The 24,298-nt window shown below is 64.6% G+C and overlaps 3 protein-coding genes across 3 annotated transcripts; 2 read left to right on the forward strand and 1 right to left on the reverse strand.

Annotated features, from left to right (window-relative positions):
- Positions 1-1,544: 1,544 nt before the first annotated feature.
- On the forward strand, positions 1,545-11,915 carry C8H17orf99 (chromosome 8 C17orf99 homolog). The gene is made up of 6 exons (XM_028521481.2): positions 1,545-1,581; positions 1,944-1,976; positions 8,497-8,796; positions 10,078-10,347; positions 10,477-10,573; positions 11,612-11,915. Exons 1-6 carry the CDS (start codon positions 1,545-1,547, stop codon positions 11,706-11,708), a joined length of 834 nt encoding a protein of 277 aa, XP_028377282.2. The 3' UTR covers positions 11,709-11,915.
- A 751-nt stretch (positions 11,916-12,666) lies between these two features.
- SYNGR2 (synaptogyrin 2) lies at positions 12,667-16,711 on the forward strand. Its single transcript, XM_028520906.2, has 4 exons — positions 12,667-12,838; positions 14,946-15,183; positions 15,488-15,627; positions 15,745-16,711. The coding sequence occupies exons 1-4, from the start codon at positions 12,740-12,742 to the stop codon at positions 15,940-15,942; spliced, it is 675 nt and encodes a 224-aa protein (XP_028376707.1). The 5' UTR covers positions 12,667-12,739; the 3' UTR covers positions 15,943-16,711.
- Positions 16,712-17,885: 1,174 nt separating this feature from the next.
- TK1 (thymidine kinase 1) lies at positions 17,886-24,246 on the reverse strand. Its single transcript, XM_028521482.2, has 7 exons — positions 24,103-24,246; positions 23,959-23,990; positions 22,813-22,923; positions 20,921-21,014; positions 19,050-19,139; positions 18,641-18,760; positions 17,886-18,535 (listed from the first exon to the last, which is right to left on the reverse strand). The coding sequence occupies exons 1-7, from the start codon at positions 24,166-24,168 to the stop codon at positions 18,329-18,331; spliced, it is 720 nt and encodes a 239-aa protein (XP_028377283.1). The 5' UTR covers positions 24,169-24,246; the 3' UTR covers positions 17,886-18,328.
- Positions 24,247-24,298: the final 52 nt, after the last annotated feature.

Consider the following 24,298-nt stretch of genomic DNA (forward strand, 5'->3'; position numbering starts at 1 on the left):
CCCTGGCCAGCAACTCGGATGGGATCCATCCCGGCAGAGCCAGCAGCCAGGGCTCGGCTTTCTAAAGCCTGCCCCAGACTTACCGCGGCCAGGGCTGAGAACTGCTGGTCCAAAGGACCAGGGTGCGGGGGGGGGGGGGGGGGGGGGGCAGTCAGAACAAACCCCAGACCTGCTTAAAAAGCCCCCACCTCCACCAGGGGCCCAGTGCCCACCTGGACCATGGTGGGGCTGTCGGGTGCCCTCAAACCAGCAGCTTAACAAGGTCACGGAAGGCTCAGCTGGCTAGCTCTTCCTGTCCCTGTCCCCTCGCACTCACCCCACATCACGAGACCCATCAGTCTTGTCAACACACGCTGGGCCCTGTCCCAGGGCTGGTGACGAGCCTACGAGGGAAACGGCTCTGTGCTCAGGCCAGGAAGGGCCACCTGCCTGGCCCACGGGGAAGGGACACCCGTGAATTCTCAGCTTGGGGCAAGAGCGGGGTTTTGGGGTTCCCTTCCAGCATTACCCGGGGACTTGTTAGAAATGCAATTCTCAGGCCCCCTGTGGGCTCCGGAATCAGAAGCTTTAAGGGGGTTGGGGGTGGCCAGCAGGTGAGTCCCTGGGGTGGTGACGGCCCTGAAGTGGGAGAACCACAGCGTGAACCATGGGTGTCCTTCCCCCACCCCCTTTACGCGCCTCCAGCCAACAGTCACGGAGGGCCAGCCGGGGGCTGGGCCAGCCTCCCTGGGAGCTGTGAGGGAGCAGGCAGGCTCGGGGCCCAGGGAGCCAGCAGGCCCCGGGCCTCAGCCACCTGCAGGTGTCTGTGAGGATGTAATAAGCAGTCACTCACACCGTGTCCAGGTGGGTGCCTGGCCCTCCCTAGGAGGGTGGTCCCTCCCCGCTCTGACCTCAAAGACACTCCTTGAGCGCAGCACCTGCTTGAACACACTCTTGGGTTAACCAGGCACCTCACCTGGTCTGAGGTTAAACTTGGGGGCTGAGCCCAGCACCGGCCACCTGACAGGTGCCCAGCAGGCAGGCATGAGTGAACCAGCTGAGATGGGTGGAAGGAGCCTCCCCCGCCTTCCCCACTAACGGGGGTCCAGCCCCCCAGCCCTCCAGGCGTGTATGTCAAACCCACCCCTACACTGTGTGGGGCTTCAGAGGGACCCTGGTGATTACACTGCATGCACCCCAATAATCTAGGATAACCCCGCTACCTCGAACCCATCATATAAACAAACTGAAGTCCTCCTCACCAGGGGACATGCGCGCTCCCGGGGACATCGGCCCACCACCCAGCAGGCCCAGGGGCCGCAGCCTGGCAGTGGCGTCGGAATGCAGCCCCTCTGGGCTCCACGGCCCAGGCCCCTCCCGATTCCCTGCGGGGCGTGGCCGAGGCTGCCCTTCTGGGCCCAGCCCCGGGTGCCGAGGCCTCTGGGTTATCTCCCCCACCCACCGCGGGCACCTCCCGGGGAGCACCCTGGGAGCGTCGGGTGGCGGAGGCCCCTGACTGGGGGAGCCTTATCGAGCCCGAGCAGACGGGCCGCACCGACGCAGGCATGAGGCTCCTGCTGCTGCTCTGCGCGGCCGCGCTGGGTGAGCTCACGGGGGTGTCTTGGGAGGGGGTCGCCGTGCTCAGGGTGTGGGGTGCTGGGGGCACCGGAGATGTGGGGCCTGAAGACAGGGACACCTCCGGAAACAGGGGACAGGGAGGGACAGAGCTGGGCTTCGGTCTCGGTCCGGCCCCGCACAATGTGCGGCCTGGCCACTGCTTCTCCTTCCTGGGCCCGCTGTTTGCCCATCTGCAAAATGGGCTGATGCCACGAAACGTGGGCTTGAAAGGGCTTTTGTGAGTGAAGAGCCCCAGTGCGTCCCGGGCCTCCCATCTGGCCTCAGGAGGGGGCTCTCTGAGTGACAACAGCCTCCTCTTACCACCCTCCGCACCCCCTCTCTTACAGCTCCCGGCTGCTTCTCCCTGGAGCAGGAGACAGGTGAGCAGCCTGGCAGCGGGAGGGAGGCCCCCCCCCCCCCCCGCAGTGGACCCTGGGCTGTGGGGAGGTTGCAGCCGGTGAGGGGTGTCTGCTGATGGACATTTGGAGGACTCTAAAGCCTGACCCCCAGCCCTGCAGGGCCCTGGGGGAGTGGGAAGGAGAAGGCTGGGGGGGGCTCCTGGGGACTTGGGGCAGTGAAAGTGGTTGGCTTCCCGTTGGGCTGTGAGTGCTGGGGGGCTGCTGGCGAGGGGGGCGGGCCGGCATATTCCTGGGCAGGTGTATCCCGGTCACTCTGCCCCAGGTGCCAGGCAAGGAGCAGCAGCCCTCGGGCAGCCCACAGCTCTGCTAAGTGGGTGTGGCCCCAGAAAAGAGTGGGGGCATTCAGGTGGGACGCTGGGGGGCCAAGAAGGGGGCAGCGAGCAGGCGGGGAAGTCTGGGCTCACCCCGAGGTGCGGCAGACGAGAGGCTGCCTCCCCCTGCACAGGCTCGGGGCCCCCTCTCCTGCGGACTGGGGGGGCCCAGCGCCAGGGAGGGCACAGTCTCCATCCAGCCGGCTCCCCTCAGCGTGGCCCCTCCTCTTCTCGGCTCCCCTTCCTTCTCCTGCCGTCTCTCCTGCACCCACTTCTAGCCCTTTGCCCCTCGTTGCCGGTAGAGGTCGTAGGCCACCTCCTCTGCTGGCCTCCAGGGCCGGGGAGCTGCGAGGCCTCCGGGTCTGGCCACAGGGTCCAGGAGCCACACCCGCCCCCAGGGCGGGTCTCGGCAGCACAAGCCGGAATGTCATTTCCTCATTTGCTTTAAAAACAAATGCACTGTGGCGCTTTTTTGCTAAATGAGAGAGAGAGAGAGAGAGAGAGAGAGAGAGAGAGAGAGAGAGAGCGCGCTAATGCATAGCTCCTCCCTCTCATTCCCGGGCTTGGCTCACTCTGCCCCATCAGGTCCTGCTACCTGAAGGCCTAAGAGACCCACTGGCAAACCCTTCCTCCTTCCCTTCCCGCTCTCCTTCTCACTGAGCGCGCTCAAGCTGAGAGCGCTTGCGTGGCCCCGGGCCCTGCTCGGGCCCCGGGATGAGCACACCAGGGACAAAAGCGGAACAACGGCCCCTGCCCTCGGGTGGCCCCCATTCCCGTGGGGACAGGGCAACAGGTGACATAATACGATTGGGCACAGTCTCCAGTGTCCCGGGAGGTCATTGGTCCTAGAGAAAAGCCAGCGATGGGCGGGAAGGGAACACTCGGGTGGGGAGGGAGGGCGGAGGTCACTGGGAAGTTCGCACTGACAAGGGGACACCCTGCCTGTCACAAAGACAGGCAGAGCAGGACGCGCCTGGACAAGGGCCATGTGGCCCGAGCGCAGGAAGGGCGGGGAGGTCAGAGGGGCGGGGAAGGTGGGGAGGGAGGGCCGAGCTGCGGAGGGTTTGCGCGGGGACAGGTCTGAGTGAGGCTTCAGGGGTCCTTTCGGCTGCCGTGTTGGAAAGAGACGCGTGGGGACCTCGGGCACAACCCCGGAGAGCCATCGGGCTGTCCCCGGATCCGGAGGAGAGGTGGCTGACGCCAGGGAGGAGGGGCCGGGAGACAGTCTGCAGGCCAGGCCTGCCGCACTGCTGGGGGGTGGGTGAAGGGGGTGCGTGGGAGAGGCGCCCCCCCCCCCCCCCCCGCTGTGCCCTGAGCCGGGGCAGGGACTGGCAGCCATGGGGCCTCGCAGTGGAAGCGGCATCAGCGGAGCGGGAAGTGGGGCAAAGGACACAGGATGTTCGGGAGCCGAAGAGCGGAGAGGTTGCAAAGGTCTGGGAGCTGGAATTCCTAAGAACAGCGGCAAGTGCGGAATGGAGAGCTCAGTCATGCGCCGCCACACAGCGGGGCACGTTCGTGAGGCCATGCCGTGGGGGCAAGCGCCCCAGAATGCGTGGACACACCTGCAGGGCACGGCCCACTGCACACCTGGGCGGCGGGGCAGAGCCTGCAGGTCCTGGCGACAGGCCGGCACAGCACGCCCCTGCGCTCCACGGCAGGACAAGTAGTTAACCGGGCAGGCGCGGACTGGCGCGAGCGAGCTGTGGGAACCCCGGCGCAGGAGGCGGTCCGACAGCGACCTGTGTTTCCGGAAGCGGAAAGAGGGCGCCAGAGCACAGCGATGAGAAGCGCAGCGCAGCGGACACACAGATCGCTAACATGTCGTTGGTCACAGTTATCCAGCATCGCACACGGCGTGCGACTGTCCCTGCCGCCCTTTCCCACGGCTGGCAGCGCAGCGGGTCTGTTGACACCAGCGCCACCGCGTGGGCGAGGCGTCACGCAGCCGGGTGGAGGCAGCTCCGATGGCACCAGCAGGTGGGAACCTTCCCACTCCAGTGTGCCCTTACTGGGCCAATGGGGCCACGCAATGTATGTGGTCTGTCATCAACCGCTGTGACCCGCCGCGGCCGGTGACTGTAGCAGGAACCAGGGGCACGGACCTCCAAGGTCATTGTAACCCAGAGGGCCCGCTGGGGCATGTCTGGAGACATGAGGTTCAAGGCTGGTGTTTAGGGAGTGAGCAGGAAGAATGGCCTGGAAATACCAGGAGGCGGCCAGGCCCGTCGTCCAAGGTCACTGCCAGGCAGGCTGTGGAGCCCCAGCGCCTGGAGACAGCGCGGGGTGGGCAGGGCGCTGGGGAGGGGGTGGCTCCCGCTGGGCGTGGGAGTTGCGGAGCCGTGGAGGGATCCGGCCAGGGGCCAGCTGAGCCTGCGTTCCAGGGGGCGCGGTGAGGAGTGAGGGTGGGAGGGGCCGGGAGGTGGGACAGACGTGGGGCAGGAGGACCAGGGTGAGCTGGGGGCCAGGGGGCCCCCATGGGGCTGCTGCGACCATCGGACAGTGTTCTCATTCAATGGAGCCTGGATGAACCGGCGAACGCCGAGAGCACGCGTGGTATTTCCGAGCGAGGTTCCGGGCCGTTCCACCCAAGTCCTGCGGAGGGAGGCCATCTGGGCGGCCTGGGGCGGCCAGGAACAAAGCGCCACATCGCGGGCGTTAAAGACAACACGCGTGGACCCTCTCCCTGTTCTGGCGTCCAGAAGCGCAAAAACCAACGTGTCGGCGGGGCTGGTTCCCTCGGAGCCCCTGAGCGGACACTGCCTTGCTGCTCTCCGGCTTTGGCGGGCGCCGGCAGTCCTGGGCGAAGGCGACTAGTCCCCGTGTTCCTCCACCCTCCGCGTCCGCCTTCACGCACCCTGTGCGCGCATGCGCATGTGTGTATCTCTCGTCAGGCCCCGCCCAACCCAGTATGCAGTATTGGGGTACATCTGCAAACAAGGTTATTTCCAACTAAGGTGCCGTTCACAGGCCCCGGGGGTTAGGACTTGAACGCATCTTTCTGGAGGGCGCAATTCCACCCTGAGCAGGTGGGCCGCCCCCTGGACATCAGACCCCAGGGCCCAGCGCAAAGCCTCACAGGTTGGAGCTCCAGGGTCGGGGCTGCAATCTTCAAGCTCCGGTTGACAACAGAGACAAGTGTGAGGAGCAGGGCGCCCCCAGGGCCCAGGCGGAGCTCTGTTGCCTGAACTTCTTTCTTTAGCAGCTGAGGGAGGCCCTGCCCAGCCGCCCACGCAGCCCAGCCTCCCCTCAGCTCCGCTTCTAGTCCCAAGGGTGGCCTTGTCGTCACGTCCTGAAATTTTGAGTGCGCCATCTGGTCATTCAAATGTTCTGACACCCTTGATGAATTTTTAACTAAATGCCAACTCACTCGTTAGTGGTGGCTGGATGTGCACGGACACTAAATAATCCACAGGGGGAAAAACCCACAGGAGTCTTGTTAGAATCAAAAGGCAGTGCCTACGCACAGGATATGAAAAGACAGCCCGTGAATTTATGTAAATCAAGGTTCTATTAATGGCCATCGAAATGGAAATGAAGGTGGCCCGGCTCTTTCTTTTCACTTTTCTGAGTCAAGCTCAGCTCCCCCCCTCTGTGTCTGGAGCTCAAACAGAAGCCGGTCGGTCTCTGCCCCGGATGCTCACCACCCCTGCGGAGGAGGGTCTGGCGCAGAGCAGCCTTGGGCAGGGGCAGGGAGTGGGCCCTTGGCCCCAGGGTCGAGCTGGTGTACAGTTAGTAGCAAATTTGCAAAATGGTGCCCTGGGAGAGTAGCTTCAACTCTATAAACAGCTTCCCTTGCTTCAACACCAAGATTCTGCATGAAAAGCCTGCTCCCTCAAAGACGGCAGTTCTCACAAAGTTCAGCGAGGGGCACAGATGAGAAAGAACCTGTGGGTGACTACGGCCCTGGACGGGGTGACACCCTGATTCCAGCCACAAGCTGCCGGCCAGCACCACCGCCGCCCGGCATCGGTCCTAATGACGCTGGGGCTGGAGAATCGGTCACAGTGACTGTGCTGTGCACCGTAGGACACGGAGCGGCCTCTCCGGCCTCTCCCCCACCAGATGCCAGGAGCACCCTCCACTCATGACACCAAAAATGTCTGCAGACGTGAGGTCCCTGGAGACGGCATCGCCCTGGGTGAGAACCACTGGGCTGGAGAGAGACAAGTTCAGTGCCGGAAAGGTGGGGCCCCAGGGACGTGTCCCCGGAGACCACGGCACTCTGCTCCAGGAGCAATGTGCTGACTGCAGGGCGTTTTTGAAGCCAGAGCGGCCAGCAGGAGCGGAGGGCGCAGGAGGCTGTGACACCGGATGCTTCCCCCACCGCGCCCAAGCGCTGCCCCTGCACCGGTCTTGAAAGCGCGCCCTGAAGAACACGCCCCTCCTCGCCCCGACCAGCGCGGCGCAGCGGGCGGGGCGTCTTCCCAGGAAGCAGAAGGTTGCTGGCCCCACTTCCGGTCAGGGCACGTGTTTGGGTCTCAAGTTCGGTTCCCAGTCGGGGTGTGCGAGAGTCTCGCGATCGATCTTTCTCGCATCCGTGTTCCTCTCCCTTGCTTGCTTCCTCCCTCCCCTCTCTCTAAAAATAAATTTGAAAAAAATTTTTGAAAAAAATGAAAAGAATATGCCCCCTCTCCCGAAGGCAGTTTTGTTTAAACCCGACGGCAGATGTACCCCAGACGGCGGGGGAGGCCTGTGGTCTGCGTCTGTATGGGCTCCGGGGCCCGCCTACGGAGCAGAAAGAAAGCTGCCTCCCCACAGAGAGGTGGTCTAGGTGGGCGCCAAGGGGCTCCCGACCCGGGTCTGCGGAGGAGAGGCCCGTGGCGCTGCGAGCAGGCGCCTCCTTCTGAAGTCCCGCCCCGGAAGTGGCGTCTGTCTCTCTGGTCCCCTTCCCGGGCTGGGATCTGGGCTGTAACAACCCTGGTGGGTCTGCTCGTGCCCCCGGCCCCTGCCCCGGCCCCCGACTTTCCCTTTAAACCAGACGTGGACCTCTCTCTCTCAGGGAGCATCCCAGGCCCGCGGTGGGTCCCACGCGAGGGGCCTCTGATGTGCGGGAAGACGGGCGCTCGCGTTCCTCCCGGCCGCTGCCCACGCTCAGGCCCGCCGCAGCGCCAGTCCCTCGGGGGCCGGTCCGCTTTGTCCCTCACTCGTCCCCATCCCTGTAAGGGAACCCGCAGCTCAGTGCATCCTTGGGGGACGCGGGGACGCACGGAGCGAAGCGCTGTCATCCCAAAACGAGGTCCCCGCACCTGGGACGCAGGCCGCACCTCGGCCTCTCCCTGAACGGCGACCGCCTTGTCGTCGAAGTGAGTCATGCAGTGACAAGCGGTAAATCTCTGGTCTCCTACCGCGGGCCGGGGCAGAGTGGCTGGCCAGAGGGACACGCGGGTCCCGGGAGCACAGGCCCAACGCGACGGGGGGTCCAGGGTCAGCCCTCCTAACCCGTGCTCCCCGCTCCTCCAGGCTTCCTACTGCTGGTCTGATTCCATTTCATCTTTAAAGTAAAACCTTCCGTTTCTTTTTATTTTCTTTAAAGAAAAACTTGAGGTGAAATTCACGCGACAAATGTAGGCATTTTAAACTGATAATTCAGCAGCATTTAGTGCGTTCACGATGCTGTGCGGCCGCCACGTCTGTGTACGTGCAAACCACTCCCATCGCCCCACGAGGAAACCCCGGCCGCTCAGCAGTTGCTCCCAGCCCGCCCCTCCCCCCAACCCCACTAACCACCCCCCCTTCTGTCTCTGGATTTTCCCACGCTGGACATTTCACATCAACGCAATCAGTCACACAGTATGTCACCTTTTGTGTCTCCTGTCACTAGCGTCACGTCCTCCGGGTTGCAGGGGTATCTGCCCTCCTCTCTTTTTCGGGCAAGCGCCGCGCCGCTGTGCGCACGAGCCCTACTTTGTGTTCGCATCCATCCGCGGGTGGACCTGGGCGGGGAGCGGCCTCCACCGCCTGGCGGCTGTGAGCGGCGCTGCTGGGAGCATGTGCGCGCATGCGCCTGTTCCAGGCCCCGTTTTCAGTCCTGTGGGCGAATGTGTAGGCTTGGGAGTGTTGGGTCACGGTGATGCTTTGTTTAACTTTTTGAAAAACTGCCACATCGGCCTTTTCTTACCGTGCTTGATGAATGTTGGGTTTCCTCCCGCCTCCTCTGTGTCACCTCCCAGAAGTCCTCCCCGAGGTCTCCATTGCCTACAGCGTCCTGGAGGTCTTCCCCCGAGGCCGGCGGGTGCTGATAACCTGCCACGTGCCCAACCTGCCCCCGCCCATCACCTACTCCCTCTGGGGGAGCCGGGACATTCAAGTGGCCAAGAAGGTGGTGAACACCCGCGACCCGGCCTCCTTCACCGTCAACGTCACGCTCAAGTCCAGGCCAGACCTGCTCACCTACACCTGCCAGGGGGCCACCCCCTGGGGCACGCAGGTGGCCAGCGCCAAGCTGCAGCTGTACTGGGAGCTGTGGGCTGGTGAGTTCATGGGCACAGGGGATGGGGCACGTGGGGTGCAAAGATAACAAAATTCCTGGGGGTGAGAAGCGTGGGGGCTGGAGCCGGAAGGTCAGGACAGAATAGGCTGCCGGACTCCAAGGGCCACCCCAGTCCCTTGGGGCCTGGCCCAGGCCGGTGTGGATGCTGCTGGGCCTCCGGGGTGCTGGCCTCTGGCCTGGTTGGGCCCTGAGGGGGTTTGGAGGAGAGCGAAAAGTTACCCTGGGAGCTCTGGCCTCGGGCTGATAAGGCGGGCACGTCGGTGCTTCATCTGGTTTAATCTTGCCGCAGCCGAGGCCACCCAGCCTCGATGAGGGGAAGCTGAAGCTCTTGGAGGCCGACGCAGTTATCCCAGGCCGCCCAGCCGGCAAGTGGCTAAGGCCGGTTTCAAACCCCGCACCGTGGCGCTCCAAAGCCTGTGTTCTTCCCATTCCGACCCTGCTCTTAACTCAGGGGTCCTTCCCGGTGCGGGGGCTCGGGGTGGGAGCCGAGAAGTGTTGCCTGCCGGGTGCTGGGACTGGGACCCCTGAAGACTGGCACCCAGTTGGAGACAGCCTGGGGAGGAGAGCCCCGAGTCTGCGGCAGCACCACAGGTCCAGGGTTCAAATCCCCACACCCCCAGGCTGTGGGTTCTTAGTCAAGTCACTCAACCTCTCTGAGCCCGGTTGCTTTGTCTGCAAAACAAAGGCAGTAGTCCCTGCGCCAGGGTTGGGGTAGGAAGGAGCCAGTGCAAGTTCTCGGTAGAGGGGTAGGCACTGGACCAGGCACAGGGGCTGTCGCTCGCAGAAAGGCTGTTCAGAGCATGAGGCTGCAGGCCTGGGGGATTCTAGGTTCTAGACTCTTCTAAGATGCAGGTCTTGTCCTTCAGGAGCCTGTGTGTATTTCAGCAGAAGGGTCAAGACAGAAAGGATACAAGTGGGACTGACAGATACATTTTGCATGGGACATACTGGTACTAAACAATTATTCCTTGTTGACGTGAAACGCAAATTTAACTGGGCATCTTGTGTTTTTTATTTGCTCACACTGGCAACCCAGAATATCCTGCATGAGAATAAACCCAAACGAGAACACGTGTGGTACACACTGCCCGTGGGGAAGACGCCCAGATGTGAGGCAGAGGGAGCAATCCGGAAGGCTGCCTGGAGGAAGCATAATTATAGTTAGGCCTCCAGGCTCAGTTTCTCATAACAAGGGAACTTGCTGGGAAGAGGGTGTTCTAGTCTCCCAGCCATACCTGTGCTTCCCGTCCCGCCCTGCTAGAGCCCGTGTCCCAGCTGAAAGCTGACTTCACCCTGCTGGACGGAGGGGCAGACCCGAGGGTGCAGGTGTCCTGCCAGGCCTCCTCGGGCAGCCCGCCCATCACCTACCACCTGGTCAGGAAGGACGGGCACGTCCACATGCAGCAGACGCCGCACCCCGGGCAGCCTGCCAACTTCTCCTTCCCACTGACCCAGGCGTCCTACTGGTACCAGTGCCAGGCCAAAAATGACATCAGTGCCCAGAGCAGCCCCTTCACCCTGGTGCCCCCAGGTGAGAGGGCCCCTTGGTTTCCGGAGGGGCCGCTGCCACTTCTGGGCAGGTGGGTGGGAGGTGCCGAGAGCGGGGATGGGCATTGGGAAGCAGCCACGCCCACCCTGGCCCTACCTGCCCCCCTCACAGGACAGCTGCCCAAGGGCCCCACCTTCGTGCTGGCTGCCAGCCTCACCTCCATCACAGCTATCACCTCCGGGATGCTGGGCTGGACCGCGTGGAACAGGTAGGAAGTGGGCGCTGGAAGCGGGGGAGGGGTGGGAAGCGCCGGCAGCCTGAGCGGACCAGTGGAGAACCCCTCTGGAGAGCAGAGGGCGCTGCGTTTGTAGGGCGGGGCTGCCACCAGGGTGGAGAAGGGGCCATACCGCTTGTGCGTGACAAGCAGAGGTTTATGAAGGGCCTACTATGTGCCACATGCCTGCTGAGGGCTTGCTGATTCTCATGGCTTTATGTGACCTTGACCACAGGTCCCTGCTGTCCTGCCCTGCAATGCAGCCGGCTGGCCTCTGGGCGGGGCACTCTCCGTGTTCCTTATGGGTCTGAGCAGGGACATCGGCATGGGGACAGGCCTCCTGGGACCAGGCTGGGTCAGTGGCTTCTGCCCTGCATGGGGACCACAGAGGTCACTGCTCCCCGGTTGATGACAGGAGACAGGGGTCTGACCTCCCGGGGACCCCTCTCCAGTGTCGTCACTCCGCTGACTTGTAAAGTGGCCAGGGTCTGAGGGCTCCCCCTGTCCGGCCCTGGGAGGCAGTCACGTCTGCCTTGTTCGATCCTCTCTTTCCTTGGTTCCCGAGACACCGTCTCCTGGTCCCGCCTCTGTGGCGGGCATTGTCCAGGAGTCTGTCCTCAGCACTCTCCTTGTCTTATCTCGGGGTCCCTTCCTCCAAAGCTTCTGTTCTGCCCAAGGCCAGACTCAGGGGCGAGCCACGTCACATCTCTGAGCCTCAGTTTTCCCCTCCACAAAATGGGGTCAGAGTCCTGCTTCCCACTCACCTCGTGACCAGGGCCCCGCACTTGCCCTCCGGGTGATTCAGCGCCCCTTTCATTTAGTGGGGTGACTCAGCCCCGTGCCTCTCCTCCTGCCCAGGGCCCGGGTGCGCTTGGCACCATAAAATCCCAAGATGCCTTGGGAGGGGTGGCTGGGAGGTATGCTTGCCTTAAATAAGCTGGAGTCTCACCTCCTTTGTCATCCAGGTTGTGACCGGAAGATGCAGGCTCAGCAGAGTCCCCAGCAGAGCCCCCCCGCCCTTGCCCCCTGCAGAAGGACCCACCATTCGGATGGAGAGCCGAGCACCAGCCTGGACTCCCGGAGCCCTGGTGTCCTGCAGGGAAGGTGTCAAGGTCGGGCGGGGCTGTAGAGGGGAGAGGAGGTCCCGGGGTCAGAGGGGGCTCTGTGTCCTTGCTCCTTAGCTGCTCATCACCGTCCATGTGGTCTGGAAAGAAGGGGGGGAAGACTGTGAAAAGGCCCAGCTGTACCCCCACTCAGGGCCTCCCCCTTCCCCCACATCGGCTCCCCTCTTCCCTGCAGTGGCGCCCTGTCTCCCTGTGGCCCAGTCCTCTGGCCCCACCTGGCCAGCCCCCTCCTCCCACTGACCTTACCTGCAACTGCAAAGGGTGTCTGGGACTCCTCCCTCCTCAGCGCGGGGTGCCCCCACCCGAGAAGGCACCCCCAGCCCCTCACAGAGCTTCCCTATTCAGATGCTCTGAACCACTTCAATAAAGAACTGGATTAAATTCTGGCGTCTTGCCGGTCACCCTGGAAATCTGCTTCTGGCTGCCCGTCACCCTGCAGCCTGGAAGTCTGAAGTCACACGGTCCCTCACAGCCCGGGGCTGGGACCCAGCCCTGGAAGAATCGGGGGTGGTCTCCACCCCAACCCGGACCCAGCCCCAGGGAGGAGGAGGGCGTGGCAGGCTATGCAGGGCGGGGACCCGGCCGTGTGGCCGGGGGTTCTGGGTGAAATGCGGAAGCAAGGAGTGGGTGTGCAGGAGCCCGGGCACCTGCAGGTGCGTCCGGAGGGCTTCCTAGAGGAGGCAAAAGTGCTGGGCAAAGGGTAGGTGGGGCCGAGGGCGGGGCCCTCCGTGAATCCCTCTTGCCCTGGGGGCTCTCTGACCCCTCTCGGGTCGCACCGCGGGACACTGTGGCGGGTCCGAGGCCGGGGACTGGACGAGCATTCGGCGGGCGGACCGATGTCCGCCGAGGGACCGGCCTTGCAGTTCGTGTATCCCGCCGCCACTCGCCGCCAGTCGACACTTTGCCCTCGGTCCCTGAGGCCGCGCTGGCCACGCCCATGGGCGGGGCCGGGGCCGGGGCGGGGCCTGGACGACTGGCTAGTTCCTAGGCGGTCGGTGGTGGCGACGGCGACGGCGGCGGCGGAGGCGGCGGCGACATGGAGAGCGGGGCCTACGGCGCGGCCAAGGCTGGCGGCTCCTTCGACCTGCGGCGCTTCCTGACGCAGCCGCAGGTGGTGGCGCGCGCTGTGTGCTTGGTGAGTCGGCGCGACGCGGGGACCCAACTCGGCCCCAGGCCCCGAACTGGACGCGCGACAGGTGGCAGCGGCCAAGGGCGGTGGTGTGGGAGGCGGCGCGTAGGGCCGGCGCGCGAAGCCAGACCCGCCATCTCCCAATCTCCGGCTCTGCTGCCCTCCACCCCACCCTTGGGCCGGGCGCCCTCCACTTACGGCGCCCCCCCCCCCCCCAGGTCTGGGCGCAGGGTGGCCCGGATGGCGCCGTAGGGAGCAGGCCCCTGTGCCTGCTGGCAGTGGGAGGAGTTTGGGGCAGCTCCAGGACAGGTGGCGGGCGCCCGGCACTCAGCACCGGGAGACTGCACCTTGGGGATTCACCTGGAGGGGCTTTCCCGAGCCACGTGCTGTGTGGGCGCCGGGGCTGCGGGGGGTAGGCCTAGCTCTGGAACAGGATCCCCTTCCAGGCAGGAGCAGCCTACATACAGGTCTGCTTGCCCACCCGAGATCAGGGGACTCTAGGATGTACCCCTCCCCGTGAGCTAGGTGGGCGCTGCAGCACTGGGTTACTGGGGGTGGGAACGTCGCGGGTGGGTCCCGTGTTCTCGGACCGCCAGCATATCCAAAGCTGGCATGGCTGGCAGTCAGCAGGCGGGGCCTGGACTGCTTGCACATGCCCGCCTGGGACCGAAACCCGAGGGGCCCTGGTAGCACCCATGCCCCTGCCCTGCCAACTGTAAGGTCTGACCCCAGGAGCAGGCGCCAGGCGCCGCGTGGGGTCGGCAGTGCCAGGAGCTGGGCCTGGCACGCCGCTTCCAGCATCCCGGAGTTCCGGCTTCACCTCCAGCGGGGGCGGGGCTTGTGACTGCCAGCTCCAGAGCCTCCCGAGACGGCTTTGTGCAGGCAGGCAGGGTGAGCCCGGGCGGGGCCTGCGCCCGGCCCAGAGGGAGCCAGGTGTCCAGGCTGTCCTGCTCCTGCTCACGGCGGCAGAGACGGGCGGTGGCCTTGACGTTTGGGGAGTTGACCAGGTGGCATGAGGTTGTCGTTCCCAAGGGCCTGGAACCACTCCTGGAGCCCTGGCTGGTGCACCCCCTCCACCTCCTACCCCAGGACCCCCCGGGGCTCTGAGTGCAGAGCTGTACCCCCAGGCCTGCCGGTCAGACCAGCCTGGAGCCCCCTGTGTGGCCAGGGCCCGCTCTGGTTGGGAGGCGGACTGGGGTTTCCTCGGAGGGGAGGGGCCGGGACTCCGAAAAGCCTGGAATTCCTCTTCCTCGTTGGGAGAAAGCCGGCCAAACCAGGGAGGCCAGTCCGAGGCAGGGAAGGTGGAGGGCCCGGGGAGGTGGGGTCTTCCCACTCCCAGTGTGCCGGCATGGCTTTGCAGAGAGGTGGGGGTCTGCCACGGCCGGAGCCTTCGGGCAGGGAGGTGGGGTGAGTGGAAGCAGGTGGCTCAGGACGGTGAGCGGAGCCGACCCTCCAAGCCTGGGTTTCTATGATGCTGCGGCCCATCGTGTTTAAAACTCATTGAAAGGCGCCCCGGCTGGTATGGCTCAGTGGATTGAGTGCCGGCCTGTGAACCAAAGGGTCACGGGTTTGATTCCCAGTCGGGGCACATGCCTGGGTTGCAGGCCAGGTCCCCAGTGGGGACCACACAGTTGATGTTTCTCTCCCTCTCTTTCTCCCTCCCTTCCCCCCTCTCTAAAACTAATACAATCTTTAAAGCCCGTTGAAAGGGGAGGTGGGTAGCCCGCCCTTTAAACCCCATCACGTACAGCCACAAAGACCTTTCTAGGCAGGACAGTCCCCTCCCAGGAGATCCCCATAGTTTCCTCAGTGTCCTCAGTCCAGGAATCCCCGAGCCCTGGGACGGGCCCCTGTGGTGGCGATTGTCACCTGATCTCAGAGAGAGCCCGGGAGAAGGGAGAAGTGAGAATGAAAGCCCTGTGCACCGGGAAGCAGCTTTGCATATCATCAGCTCGCTCGAGTTGAGAAGGGGCTTTGAAGCCGAGCCCCTTAAGGGGAGCAGAGCCCCTTAAGGGGAGGAGCGGCAGTGGGAGGGGCCAGGGTGCCCCCCACCGTGCATGGCGGCCCGGACTGCCCGTCCGCGGCGCCGACCCCTCCCGGCCTCTGCCTGCAGGTCTTCGCTCTGATCGTGTTCTCCTGCATCTTCGGCGAGGGCTACAGCAACACGCACGACTCCGAGCAGAGGTACTGCGTGTTCAACCGCAACGAGGACGCCTGCCGCTACGGCAGCGCCATCGGGGTGCTGGCCTTCCTGGCCTGCGCCTTCTTCTTCGTGGTGGACGCCTACTTCCCCCAGATCAGCAACGTCACCGACCGCAAGTACCTGGTCGTCGGCGACCTGCTGTTCTCAGGTATCTGCCCGTGGCGCCTCGGTCGTTCTCAGGCGGTGAACCGGAGCAGACGGTTTCCCCGGAAAACCCTGGGGCCCCCCAGGGCCCTCGGGAGGGGCGGGGAGGGGCACGGGGCCCCACGAGTGCAGACGGCTCGCACACAGCCGTCTGAAACCCACCGGTGTCGCGGGAGAGCACGCGGGCCAGGAGCCCGGCCTCCCAGGGTGGCATCTAGTCCCTGCCGAGCCTCTGGCCCTGGGCCCCACCGGCTCCTGGAAGGTGCCCGTCCGTGGAGCTGACCCTGCCCTCCTGGCCCTCTCCCCAGCTCTCTGGACCTTCCTGTGGTTTGTCGGTTTCTGCTTCCTTACCAACCAGTGGGTGGCCACCAAGTCGGAAGATGTGCTGGTGGGAGCCGACTCGGCCCGCGCGGCCATCGCCTTCAGCTTCTTCTCCATCTTCTCCTGGGTAGGTTGGCCGGGCCAGCTCCCGGTGCCTTGGGGGGAGGGGGGAGGGGGGAGGCAGAGGGTGGGGGAGGCCTCTGTGAAGGGCAGTGGAGGAACCCAGCCTCGGGGCTCCCCGCAGGGCCTGCTGGCCTTTCTGGACTACCAGCGCTACAAGGCCGGGGTAGATGACTTCCTGCAGAACTACGTGGACCCCACCCCGGACCCCAACACCCCCTACGCCTCCTACCCGGGCCCATCTGTGGACAACTACCAGCAGCCGCCTTTCACCCAGAACGCGGAGACCACCGAGGGCTACCAGCCGCCCGTTGTGTACTGAGCTGCAGTGGGGGATGGTAAGGGGCGCAGGGGGGCGCCTGGGGGCCACCCCTCCATCCTGGACTCCGCCCCCCAGGCCAGCCTCCCGAAGCTGCCGGCCCGGCCCCCTGCCTGGTGTCCGTCCCTCCTCACACAGCCTGGCTTGAGGCACCCCTGCCCGAGGGCTGCAGCTGCCCCTCGGGGGTGTTTTTAGGAAAAGGGTTCCCAGCTAGTTTGTCGTTGCTTCTCCCGGTCCGCAGCCCCGCCTGACAGCTGGAAGTGCCTGACAAGCTGTTCTCACAAGTGCCTTTGTGTCTCCCAAGCCGATCAGGAGCGGGGCCCAGGACCAGGCCACAGTGCCCTGAGGCTCGGGGTTCTCTGCCAAAGACGAGGCTGGGGGCCTCCCCTTGCTCTGTCCCTGGGGCGGGCGGGGCCTCCCTCTCTCCTCACTCAGGTCTGCCGCCCCCGCCCCGCCTGCCCCAGAGTGGGCGGCCTGCTCGCCCCTGCTCGCTCTCGGGCCTGGGGTCACCCACCGCCCCGTGCCAGCGCCGCCGGGCCTTCTTCCTGACAGCCCGCCCAGGGGACACGGGGCAGCACCCCCTGCCCGGTACCCCTCCCATCACTCCCGCCCACCCCACAGCAGGGGGAGCCTCTGCCTGACAACACCCAGCTTTATGTAAATACTCTGCCACCGTGCCCGGGGCGGTGTGGGTGCGCCCACGGCCCCGCGGCCCCCCTCAGATTCTGTCATGGACTACTTGGGGTGGAATAAATGGTTTTCTCATTCATAATCTCCGGTCACTGGTCGGGCCTCAGCAGGAGGAAGTTCTGCTCTGGGGGACGTGCCTCGGGGTGGGGCTTCTGGGGAACTTGCATGTTGAAGGAGGTTCCGGCAGGCTGGCCGCCAGCGTGCCTGGTGACTGCCCGCTCCCCGCCTGGGGTCTCATTCCTCACGCTGCCCTCCCCCGTCTTAAAATAGCAGCTGTGCTCAGCTGGTAAACAAGACGGGCTCTTCAGACGCCCTGCCAGGGTCCTGGTGGAGGGCCCTGGGGACAGGATCTCTGAGCGCCCCTTCCCCGGGACCCACCCTTCCCTGCCCACCCTCTTGGAGTGGAGGGGCCCCCCAGGAGGGGCCGGGGCCCTCCAGTTCCTGCAGGAAGGGCTCGCACCTTGGGAACCCCGCACAGGCAGGACACCCAGCCCCCTTCCGGGCAGGCCAGGGCGCTGAACCAGCTCCCAGCTTCCCCATTGAGCAACAGCAGAGCAGCTGTCAAAAGCAGGCCCGACTTTCAAAATGCTGAGTAAAAACGAGGAGGGTTCCGGCGAACAGTCACACCTTCGTGCAACCTGGTCCCCAGCCCAGGCCCACCCCACCCCCTCCCCGGCAGGCTCTGGCCCCCCCCCCCCCGCGGCACAGCTGAGCTCGTGTTCTTGGCCCCTGCACCGGGAGTGTCTGTTTCACAAACAAAACCTGACCCCGCGGCCCCAGCTGACTGCTCTGAGCCCGGCCTCCCCCTGCTCCCCCATCTGGGCCCCAGGCTCCTCTGCTCGCCCACTTTGTCCTGAAGCCCACCCAGAGTGAAGAGCAAGCGGATGCCCCCGCCTTAGGTCGCGCATCACGAGCATTTCTGTTGGGAGGGGCGTGGCCAGGAGGGGCGTGGCCAAGAGCGGTGGCCAGAGGAAGACCCGCCAGTGTCCACGGCGCGCCCGGGGGGAATTCCAGGCAGTGAAAGAGAAATGGGCTCCCACCAGCCAGTCCATTGTAATGTCAGTTTAATCTCACACACTCGCACACACACCTGGGTCCGGAGCCCCAGCAGGACCTGAGCGCCTGTGCAAAGGAAGCTGGCACTCTGGTCACCAGAGTGCGAAGGACTTTCGCCCCAGAGGGAAGTAAGAAGACCTGAGTCCAGCCGTCGTTCAGGGCCGGGGCCCGCCCCCCGGGGGGGCAGAGGGACAGGAACCTGCGTGTGGACGGGACCCGGCGCTGAGCCGGAGCTGCTGATGCCGGGACTTGCCAGCGAGAACAGAAACTCAGCAGCGAAAGCCGCAAGGGGGAGGAAGCCAGCAGCGCCGATGTCACAACAGCGTGTGGCCGGCCGGCCCCTCACCCCAAAGGAGAAGGAGCGGTGTCTGCCAAGGCCAGACCCCGAGCCACAGGGCAGGGACGGCTCCAGCCCCGAGTGCGTCGTGAGCGGACCGGCAGCCGGGAAGGGAACCGAGAAACGCCAGCGGACAGGCAAGGAGGGGAGCGAGTCTGTGGAGCACCAGCCCGCAGGGCCCTGCAGACGCAGGAAGCCCACAGCCAGTGAAGCGTCCCCGGGCCGGACTTCCTCTTCCTCCTTCGGAAAGGCCGCGGGGGGGCAGGGGACAGGCGTCCAGCAGGGGGCGCCGGCGGCCCCGGGCTCTCAGTTGGCCGGGATGTGCTGCAGGATCTGATGCAGGGCCAGCGGCTTCCTGGTCCCGGCCGCCTCCCCGAGCTTGGCCTCGCCGGGCTTCCCCAGCCCCGGGCAGTTCTCTTTGTTGCCCGGCCCGGCCGGCTGACCTGCGGCCTTCTGGAAGTAGCAGAGGCGGCACACGGCGTGGTATTTGTCTGCTCCTCCGATCACCTCGACCTGGCCCGGGGGACACCACGCGCCTGAGCTGAGCGGGCCCAGGACCTGCGGGTGGTCCTCCCGCACAACCCCCCCTCCCCCCACCAGAAGGCGGGCGGCGGCTACCTCCTTCTCCAGGCCCAGCCGCTTGGTGTAGGCGGCCTCGCGGAAGCACTCCATGCACACGGCGTTCAGCTTCACCACGCTCTCGGCCAGCGGCACCAGGTTCAGGATGGCTCCGAAAGCCTGCGTGCGCGGGAGGGACAGCGGCGCGCGCTCGCCTCACCCCGCCCAGCGGATTCACAGGCACCCAAGCCAGGAACCCGCCCGCCCCCCACCCCAACGTTAGCCCTGCCACAGAGGGCATCCGTCTGGGGGCGGGGCTGCTCCTGAGTCCGGCTCCTCTGAGCACCTGGGCTCGGGCGGGGCCTGGTCGTCCAGGGAGCGCGCATGCACCTCAGGGATGGAGAAGGACCCCTGGGCCGCCCGGACCCCTTCCTCCCTGCCGGCTCCCACCCACGACGGGCCGCCTCACCTTCCTCTGGAAGGTCCCGTCCAGGGCAGCCACGATCACGGTCTTCCCCGAGTTGGCCATGGCCTCGCTGAACTCCACGATGTCAGGGAACTGCAGAGTGTGGGCGGGGGGAGGAGAGAGTGAGCTTCCACCCGGAGCGGTAGCTTCCAGAAGCCACAAGGGAGACCTCGCCGCACCCAAGAGTCCTGCCACCTGGACTGGTGGCGTCCTCCGCACCGAGACACGTCAGGACTCGGGTCCTTTCCACACCAGGGTCTGGGGACACGAGGAGGGGCCCCGGCCCCCCACTCCCAAACTGATACTCACAGCAAGCAGGCTCTGCTACTGGAAGGCTTGTCCCGTTCCCATGCCAACCCCCCCTCCCAGGGAACTTGAACCCTGACCCTTGGCAGGGTTCCCAGTCGGCAAAGGTAAGGATGGAGACACCCAGGTATCTGCTGCGTCTCCAAATGTCCACCGGTGGCCACGTCACTGGTGTTTACCGCCTTTAGTTTTATAGGCTGTTATGGGCTGAATTGGGTCCCCCTCCCCCACAAGTGGATGTTAAAACCCTGACCCCCACTACCTGCGCAGTGTGACCCTATCTGGAGACAGGGAAGCTCAGGGGAAGGGAAATTTGGACAGAGGCGTGCAGAGGGACGAGACGTGAAGACACGGGGAGCAGCCTGCAGCCGGCCCCCATCACGGCCGTGCCCACAGCAGGACTGGGGGCCCGCAGAGCGGTCAGCACCTCCACGGCCAGGGCACTGGCCCTGAGCACATTGACACAAGTGACATTTAAAGTGGAACTTCAGAGTACTCAGCAAACCTAGGGCTTCCCTGGTAGATGACAGTAGCCAAAGTGAGGGGTGCTGGCTGGAAAGGAGGGGTCCACCTACGGCACCCCGGGACCTGTGGCCAGCTGCTTCCTGAGGTCTGAGAGGGGAGACCCCACAGGGGAGACCGGGAGCTGGAGCAGGTCTGCGCCTCGGCCACCATCTCGCCAGGAGCCGGGTGGTGGCCGAACGCCCCCCGGCTCCACCTCCCTGCTATCATGCTGTCACAGAGGCCACGGACACCATGGGTGGAGGCCACGGAGGCCTGGGGCAGCACAACATTCAACTGCAGATGGTGAAAGACCTTGCGACGGGCCAGACAAAACCCAGCTGACGAATGAACAGAGAAGGAATGTTCACGGCGCGTGTGTGGGACGGCGTCGGCAAAAAGACACACGGGGAATGGCCACGCACAGGCGAGTAGCAGGCAGAGGAGAGGAGCCTCCTGGACTCCCCGGGAGAGGAAAGCAGTGCTCGGGAGCATGCCCCAGAGACAGACCCACTCAGTCACGGCTTCCTCCTCCCGCCGGCAACCAGGCCACGAGTGCTCAGTGAGAAGGCACGGTGGCTCAGTGGATTGGGCGCCGGCCTGCAAACCAAAGGGTCGCCGGTTCGATTCCCGGTCAGGACGCATGCCTGGGTTGCAGGCTAGGTCCCCGGTTGGGGGGGCATGTGAGAGGCAACCATACATCGATGTTTCTCTCCCTCTCATTTTCTCTCCCTTCCCCTTGCTCTAAAAATAAACGAATAAAATAAATTAAAAAAGAAAAAGGAAAAAAAAGGAAGGCACAGTGAATGCAAAGCAGGAGACCTTACACCACACCCCGAGACATGCTGTTCTGAGAGCAGGTGGTGGCCCTGCCCGGGACAGTAACCGGTAAGGGGACGGGGACCTCCTAGCAGCCCCAGGAGTGCATGCTCATGCGTTCCCAAAGGAACAGGGAAATGGCCAACCATTTTTCCTCAGCTGCCCAGCTCAACTCAGTGAGCAAGAGAGACGGAAAAAGGGGACTCTCAGGGGGTTCACAAGAACGAGGCCCAGACAAGCCCACTTACAAACTGCCCTTCGTCGATGCCTATGACGTCCACGCCCAGGGCCTCCTGGGTGGTGTCCCGGAGCTGGCAGGCGGGCAGCGCCTCCATGGTGTTCCTGAGGAGAGAGAGCCAGGGCGTGAGCCGGCAAGGGGGACCCAGGAGACCGGAGCCAGCAGGCAGGGGCCGGTGCTGGCGGCCACCCACGCAGGCAACGTGGGCTGCCCTGTCCGCCTAGAGCGCGGGGAAGCCTGACTCAGCCTCGCATTGCATTGGTCTTCACATCAGTGCGGTCAGGAAACGCACTGATGTTTTTTCTTCTTTGGATGGAGGAAGAGACCCACGAAGGCACAGCACCCGGGGCCTCCGGAAGCTGTGACCACTGGCGCCAGAGGCTGACTGTGAGTCCTGCGTGTCCGGGAAGAGCAAAGCCGGGGACCCCAACGGCAGGGCGATGACCCAGAAGGATTTCCTGCACTCGGCTCTCCGGCCCATGAAGGGATTTCTCCGTGACCCGAGACCAGCTGACTGAGCCAGGACACCGCCCGTGGCCTCGCGAGTCCTGGGGGACAGCCCTGCCCGGCAGTGTGAAGGGCGGCGTGTGGGAACATTCCAGTGCAGTAAAAGACACCCCACACCCCCCCTACCGAAAGCCAGGGCCTTTGCAAAGAGGAATGCTATTCCGTGTCCTGTCTTTTTAAATAGTTTCTATGTTTTCCCACAATGTCATTTTCTGTGTCCATTTCTGCCTCTCCCGGGCTCGCCGCCTTCAGAGAGGCGGGCAGTTTCCCGGAGGCTCAGCAGCTTGCAGCTGTGTAGCACCCCCACCCCTCGAAACCCAGGAGAGCAGAGGGCAGGCCGGGGGCAGGCCGGGTCCAGCTGCAGCAAGGGCAGTGACCGGGAGCTTTGTCCCGCCTGCCAGGCACTCTGGCGCCACCCCGACAGCCCAGGACAGGCAGGATTGTGACACTCGGCCTGTTCGGATTTAACCCCGATCTGACGGACTCCAGAAACGTGACGTCTAATCCCTGCAGTGCTGTCTCCTCTGCTTGCACTGTCCTCCCCAGACGCGCCCCCGTTCCTGTGCGGCGGCCACGTTTTAGGGACAAGGAAGCAGACCCGGAGGCACGGTGGACCTGCATCAGGCAGCGCCGCCGGAAACGTCTCTCTTTAAGTCCAAGTCCCCAACACCGCCCGCCCACCAGCCGCCTGGCTTCTGAAATGCCACACACCTGCAGCGCGGCTTGGCTGCTGGGGGCTCAGGGGGACAAGTCCGGAGGAGTGAGATGGCAGGGACTCCGGCGCAGAGACACCAGGCCCCAGTCTGCTGCCAAGGCGGGTGGGCAGCGGGAAACTACACGGAACCCCAAACTCAGGTAGCGGACGGAAAAGCCCGCACTGCACGCGGATAAACGTAACAGGGAAGCACGCAGTCCAGGAGGCCACAGGGAGTCCGCGAGGACGAGCGGAGGGAAAAGTCAAGTCAGAACCATCGTGCAGGCCGATCGAAACCGGCTTGCAAGGCTGCCAGTCGGGGTCACAACAGGTGCTACGGACCTAGGGGCGGCCGGCTCTGGTGGTGGGGGTGTCTGGTGCGCGGAGGATGCTCAGCAGCGCCCCTAGAGGCCAGAGGCACGCACCCCTTTCTCCAGTTGCAAAAACTAGAAACATCTGCAGACATTGCTAAATGGATTCTAGGGGGCAAAATCGCCCCGGGTTAAGAAGCACTGGGCCGGAGACCCCCGAAAGGCCGAGTCCTAGGCCGCCTCGCCAGGCAACCTTGAGCATGCAGTGCCAGGCATCAGCTCACTAACCATTCCCACAAGACCTCTCACGGCATCTTCTGTGCCGCGTTCGTTTTGGCTGGGGGCGGGCTTTTCGGGGGAGGGGGCGGGGCAGAAGGGGCAGGCACTGACCGGTCGTGCGTGGAGAACAAGTTGCTGTACCGCGTGTCTTTGGCGTATTTGATCACCAGGCACTTGTACTGGGCGATCTGGAAGCGCTGGACGCGTCTCATCAGCTCAGTGCTGCGCAGGCAAAGGGGGCGGGTAAGGCCCATGGCGACAGGGCAGGTGAGCAGGACCCAGCCGCCCACCCGGGCTCCCCACCACCTGCTGGGGGCTTACAGACACCCGCTGATGGACAGGAAGACTGCAGGGCCAGGCGTGGGAAAGACAGTGGGGACCAGAGGGCCCCGCCCTGAGGGCCATCTAGACCTGAAAGGGACGCAAACCCGCCACCCGTGTCACTGGGGTGTGGGGGGCCTGGCGGCCAGGAATGGCCCTGAGGTGGTCCCGGGAAAGCTTACCCTAGAGGGTTAAGCTTCCCAGGGACCGGGTGGGGTGGGGCGACGCACAGGCCACAGGCAGAGGAGAGGAGTCTGGACTACATTCCAGATTAATCTCCTCTGAGAGTTCTTTGCAGTAGGAACTGACGTCACAAACCGGCTTCGTGCCAGAAAGGAGACACTTTGCTTCCAGGTCCAAGAGACCGCGCTGGGCCAGAGATTTGGGCTGGGGCATTGTCCAGCAGTACCCGGCCCCCCGATCCCCGCTGCTGGGCCATGCACAAAAGGGCCAAGGAGTTACTGCGATGCTCATAGCCCCACTTCCTAAGCAAAATCACCTCGCTCCACTGCTCAGTTTGGAAAGTAAATTTCCTGACCATCTAAGGAGATGGTCTTCCTGCAAGGAGGCGGTCCAGGGCCTGGCCCCCAGGGCACGAAGTCTTTAAGGCTTGGTCGCCCCTTTCTGAGTAGGGGCGAGACTAGCAGTGCCAGGACCGGCTCAGGAGGCACCAGCTCTGGACCGAGGATTTAAGCTGGGTGGGGGTGGGGTGGGGCGGCCCCTCCAGGATCAGATCCGGGGGGAGTGGGGGTGGGGGAGCGGCATCCTGGGCGGGAGGGCTCCAGGGCGGGGGCGCGAGATCGGGCAGCGGGGGTTGGGGGCTGTGCCAGAGGGGGAACTCCGCCAGGGGCGCCAGGGCAGGAGGGCGAGGTCCCAGGGTTGTGGGGGAGAGGCGAAGGTGGTCCGGGATCAGACCCCGCCCCTTGAAGCCATTACCTTTTTCCTGAGAACATAGGTCCGAGAATCACCTAGGAGAGAAGGAGAGGTCACTTCGGGGCCCACTGTGCACGCATTCCGGGGCACCGGCCACGACCCCAAGCCCGCGCCCGCCTGCCCAGGACCCCGTCCCCGCGCCCGCACCTGGATCTGCCCCCCGGCCTTGCAGGGGGGGCCGGGCAGCACGGTGGGCAGGGTGAGGCAGCTCATAGTGCCTGCGGGAAGACTGCCAGATGGGAGCCCCCAAGACTGCCGCTGCGGAAGCTCTTTTGGATTCCCGCGCGCTCGCCTTTATTGGCCCGCGCGCGGGCCAATCACCGCGCGATTGCGAAACTGACGG

Source organism: Phyllostomus discolor, chromosome 8 (genome assembly GCF_004126475.2).
Source record: "Phyllostomus discolor isolate MPI-MPIP mPhyDis1 chromosome 8, mPhyDis1.pri.v3, whole genome shotgun sequence".
NCBI lineage: Eukaryota > Metazoa > Chordata > Mammalia > Chiroptera > Phyllostomidae > Phyllostomus > Phyllostomus discolor.

Coding starts and splice junctions, on each gene's coding strand:
- SYNGR2 (XM_028520906.2), top strand. CDS start 12,740: ATGGAGAGCGGGGCCTACGGCGCGGCCAAGGCTGGCGGCTCCTTCGAC. Junction 12,839..14,945: donor TGGCGCGCGCTGTGTGCTTG/GTGAGTCGGCGC, acceptor CTCTGCCTGCAG/GTCTTCGCTCTGATCGTGTT. Junction 15,184..15,487: donor CGGCGACCTGCTGTTCTCAG/GTATCTGCCCGT, acceptor CCCTCTCCCCAG/CTCTCTGGACCTTCCTGTGG.
- C8H17orf99 (XM_028521481.2), top strand. CDS start 1,545: ATGAGGCTCCTGCTGCTGCTCTGCGCGGCCGCGCTGG. Junction 1,977..8,496: donor CTCCCTGGAGCAGGAGACAG/GTGAGCAGCCTG, acceptor GTCACCTCCCAG/AAGTCCTCCCCGAGGTCTCC. Junction 8,797..10,077: donor GTACTGGGAGCTGTGGGCTG/GTGAGTTCATGG, acceptor CCGCCCTGCTAG/AGCCCGTGTCCCAGCTGAAA.
- TK1 (XM_028521482.2), bottom strand. CDS start 24,168: ATGAGCTGCCTCACCCTGCCCACCGTGCTGCCCGGCCCCCCCTGCAAG. Junction 18,761..19,049: donor ACGGGACCTTCCAGAGGAAG/GTGAGGCGGCCC, acceptor CCGCGCACGCAG/GCTTTCGGAGCCATCCTGAA. Junction 18,536..18,640: donor GGCTGGGCCTGGAGAAGGAG/GTAGCCGCCGCC, acceptor CCCCCGGGCCAG/GTCGAGGTGATCGGAGGAGC.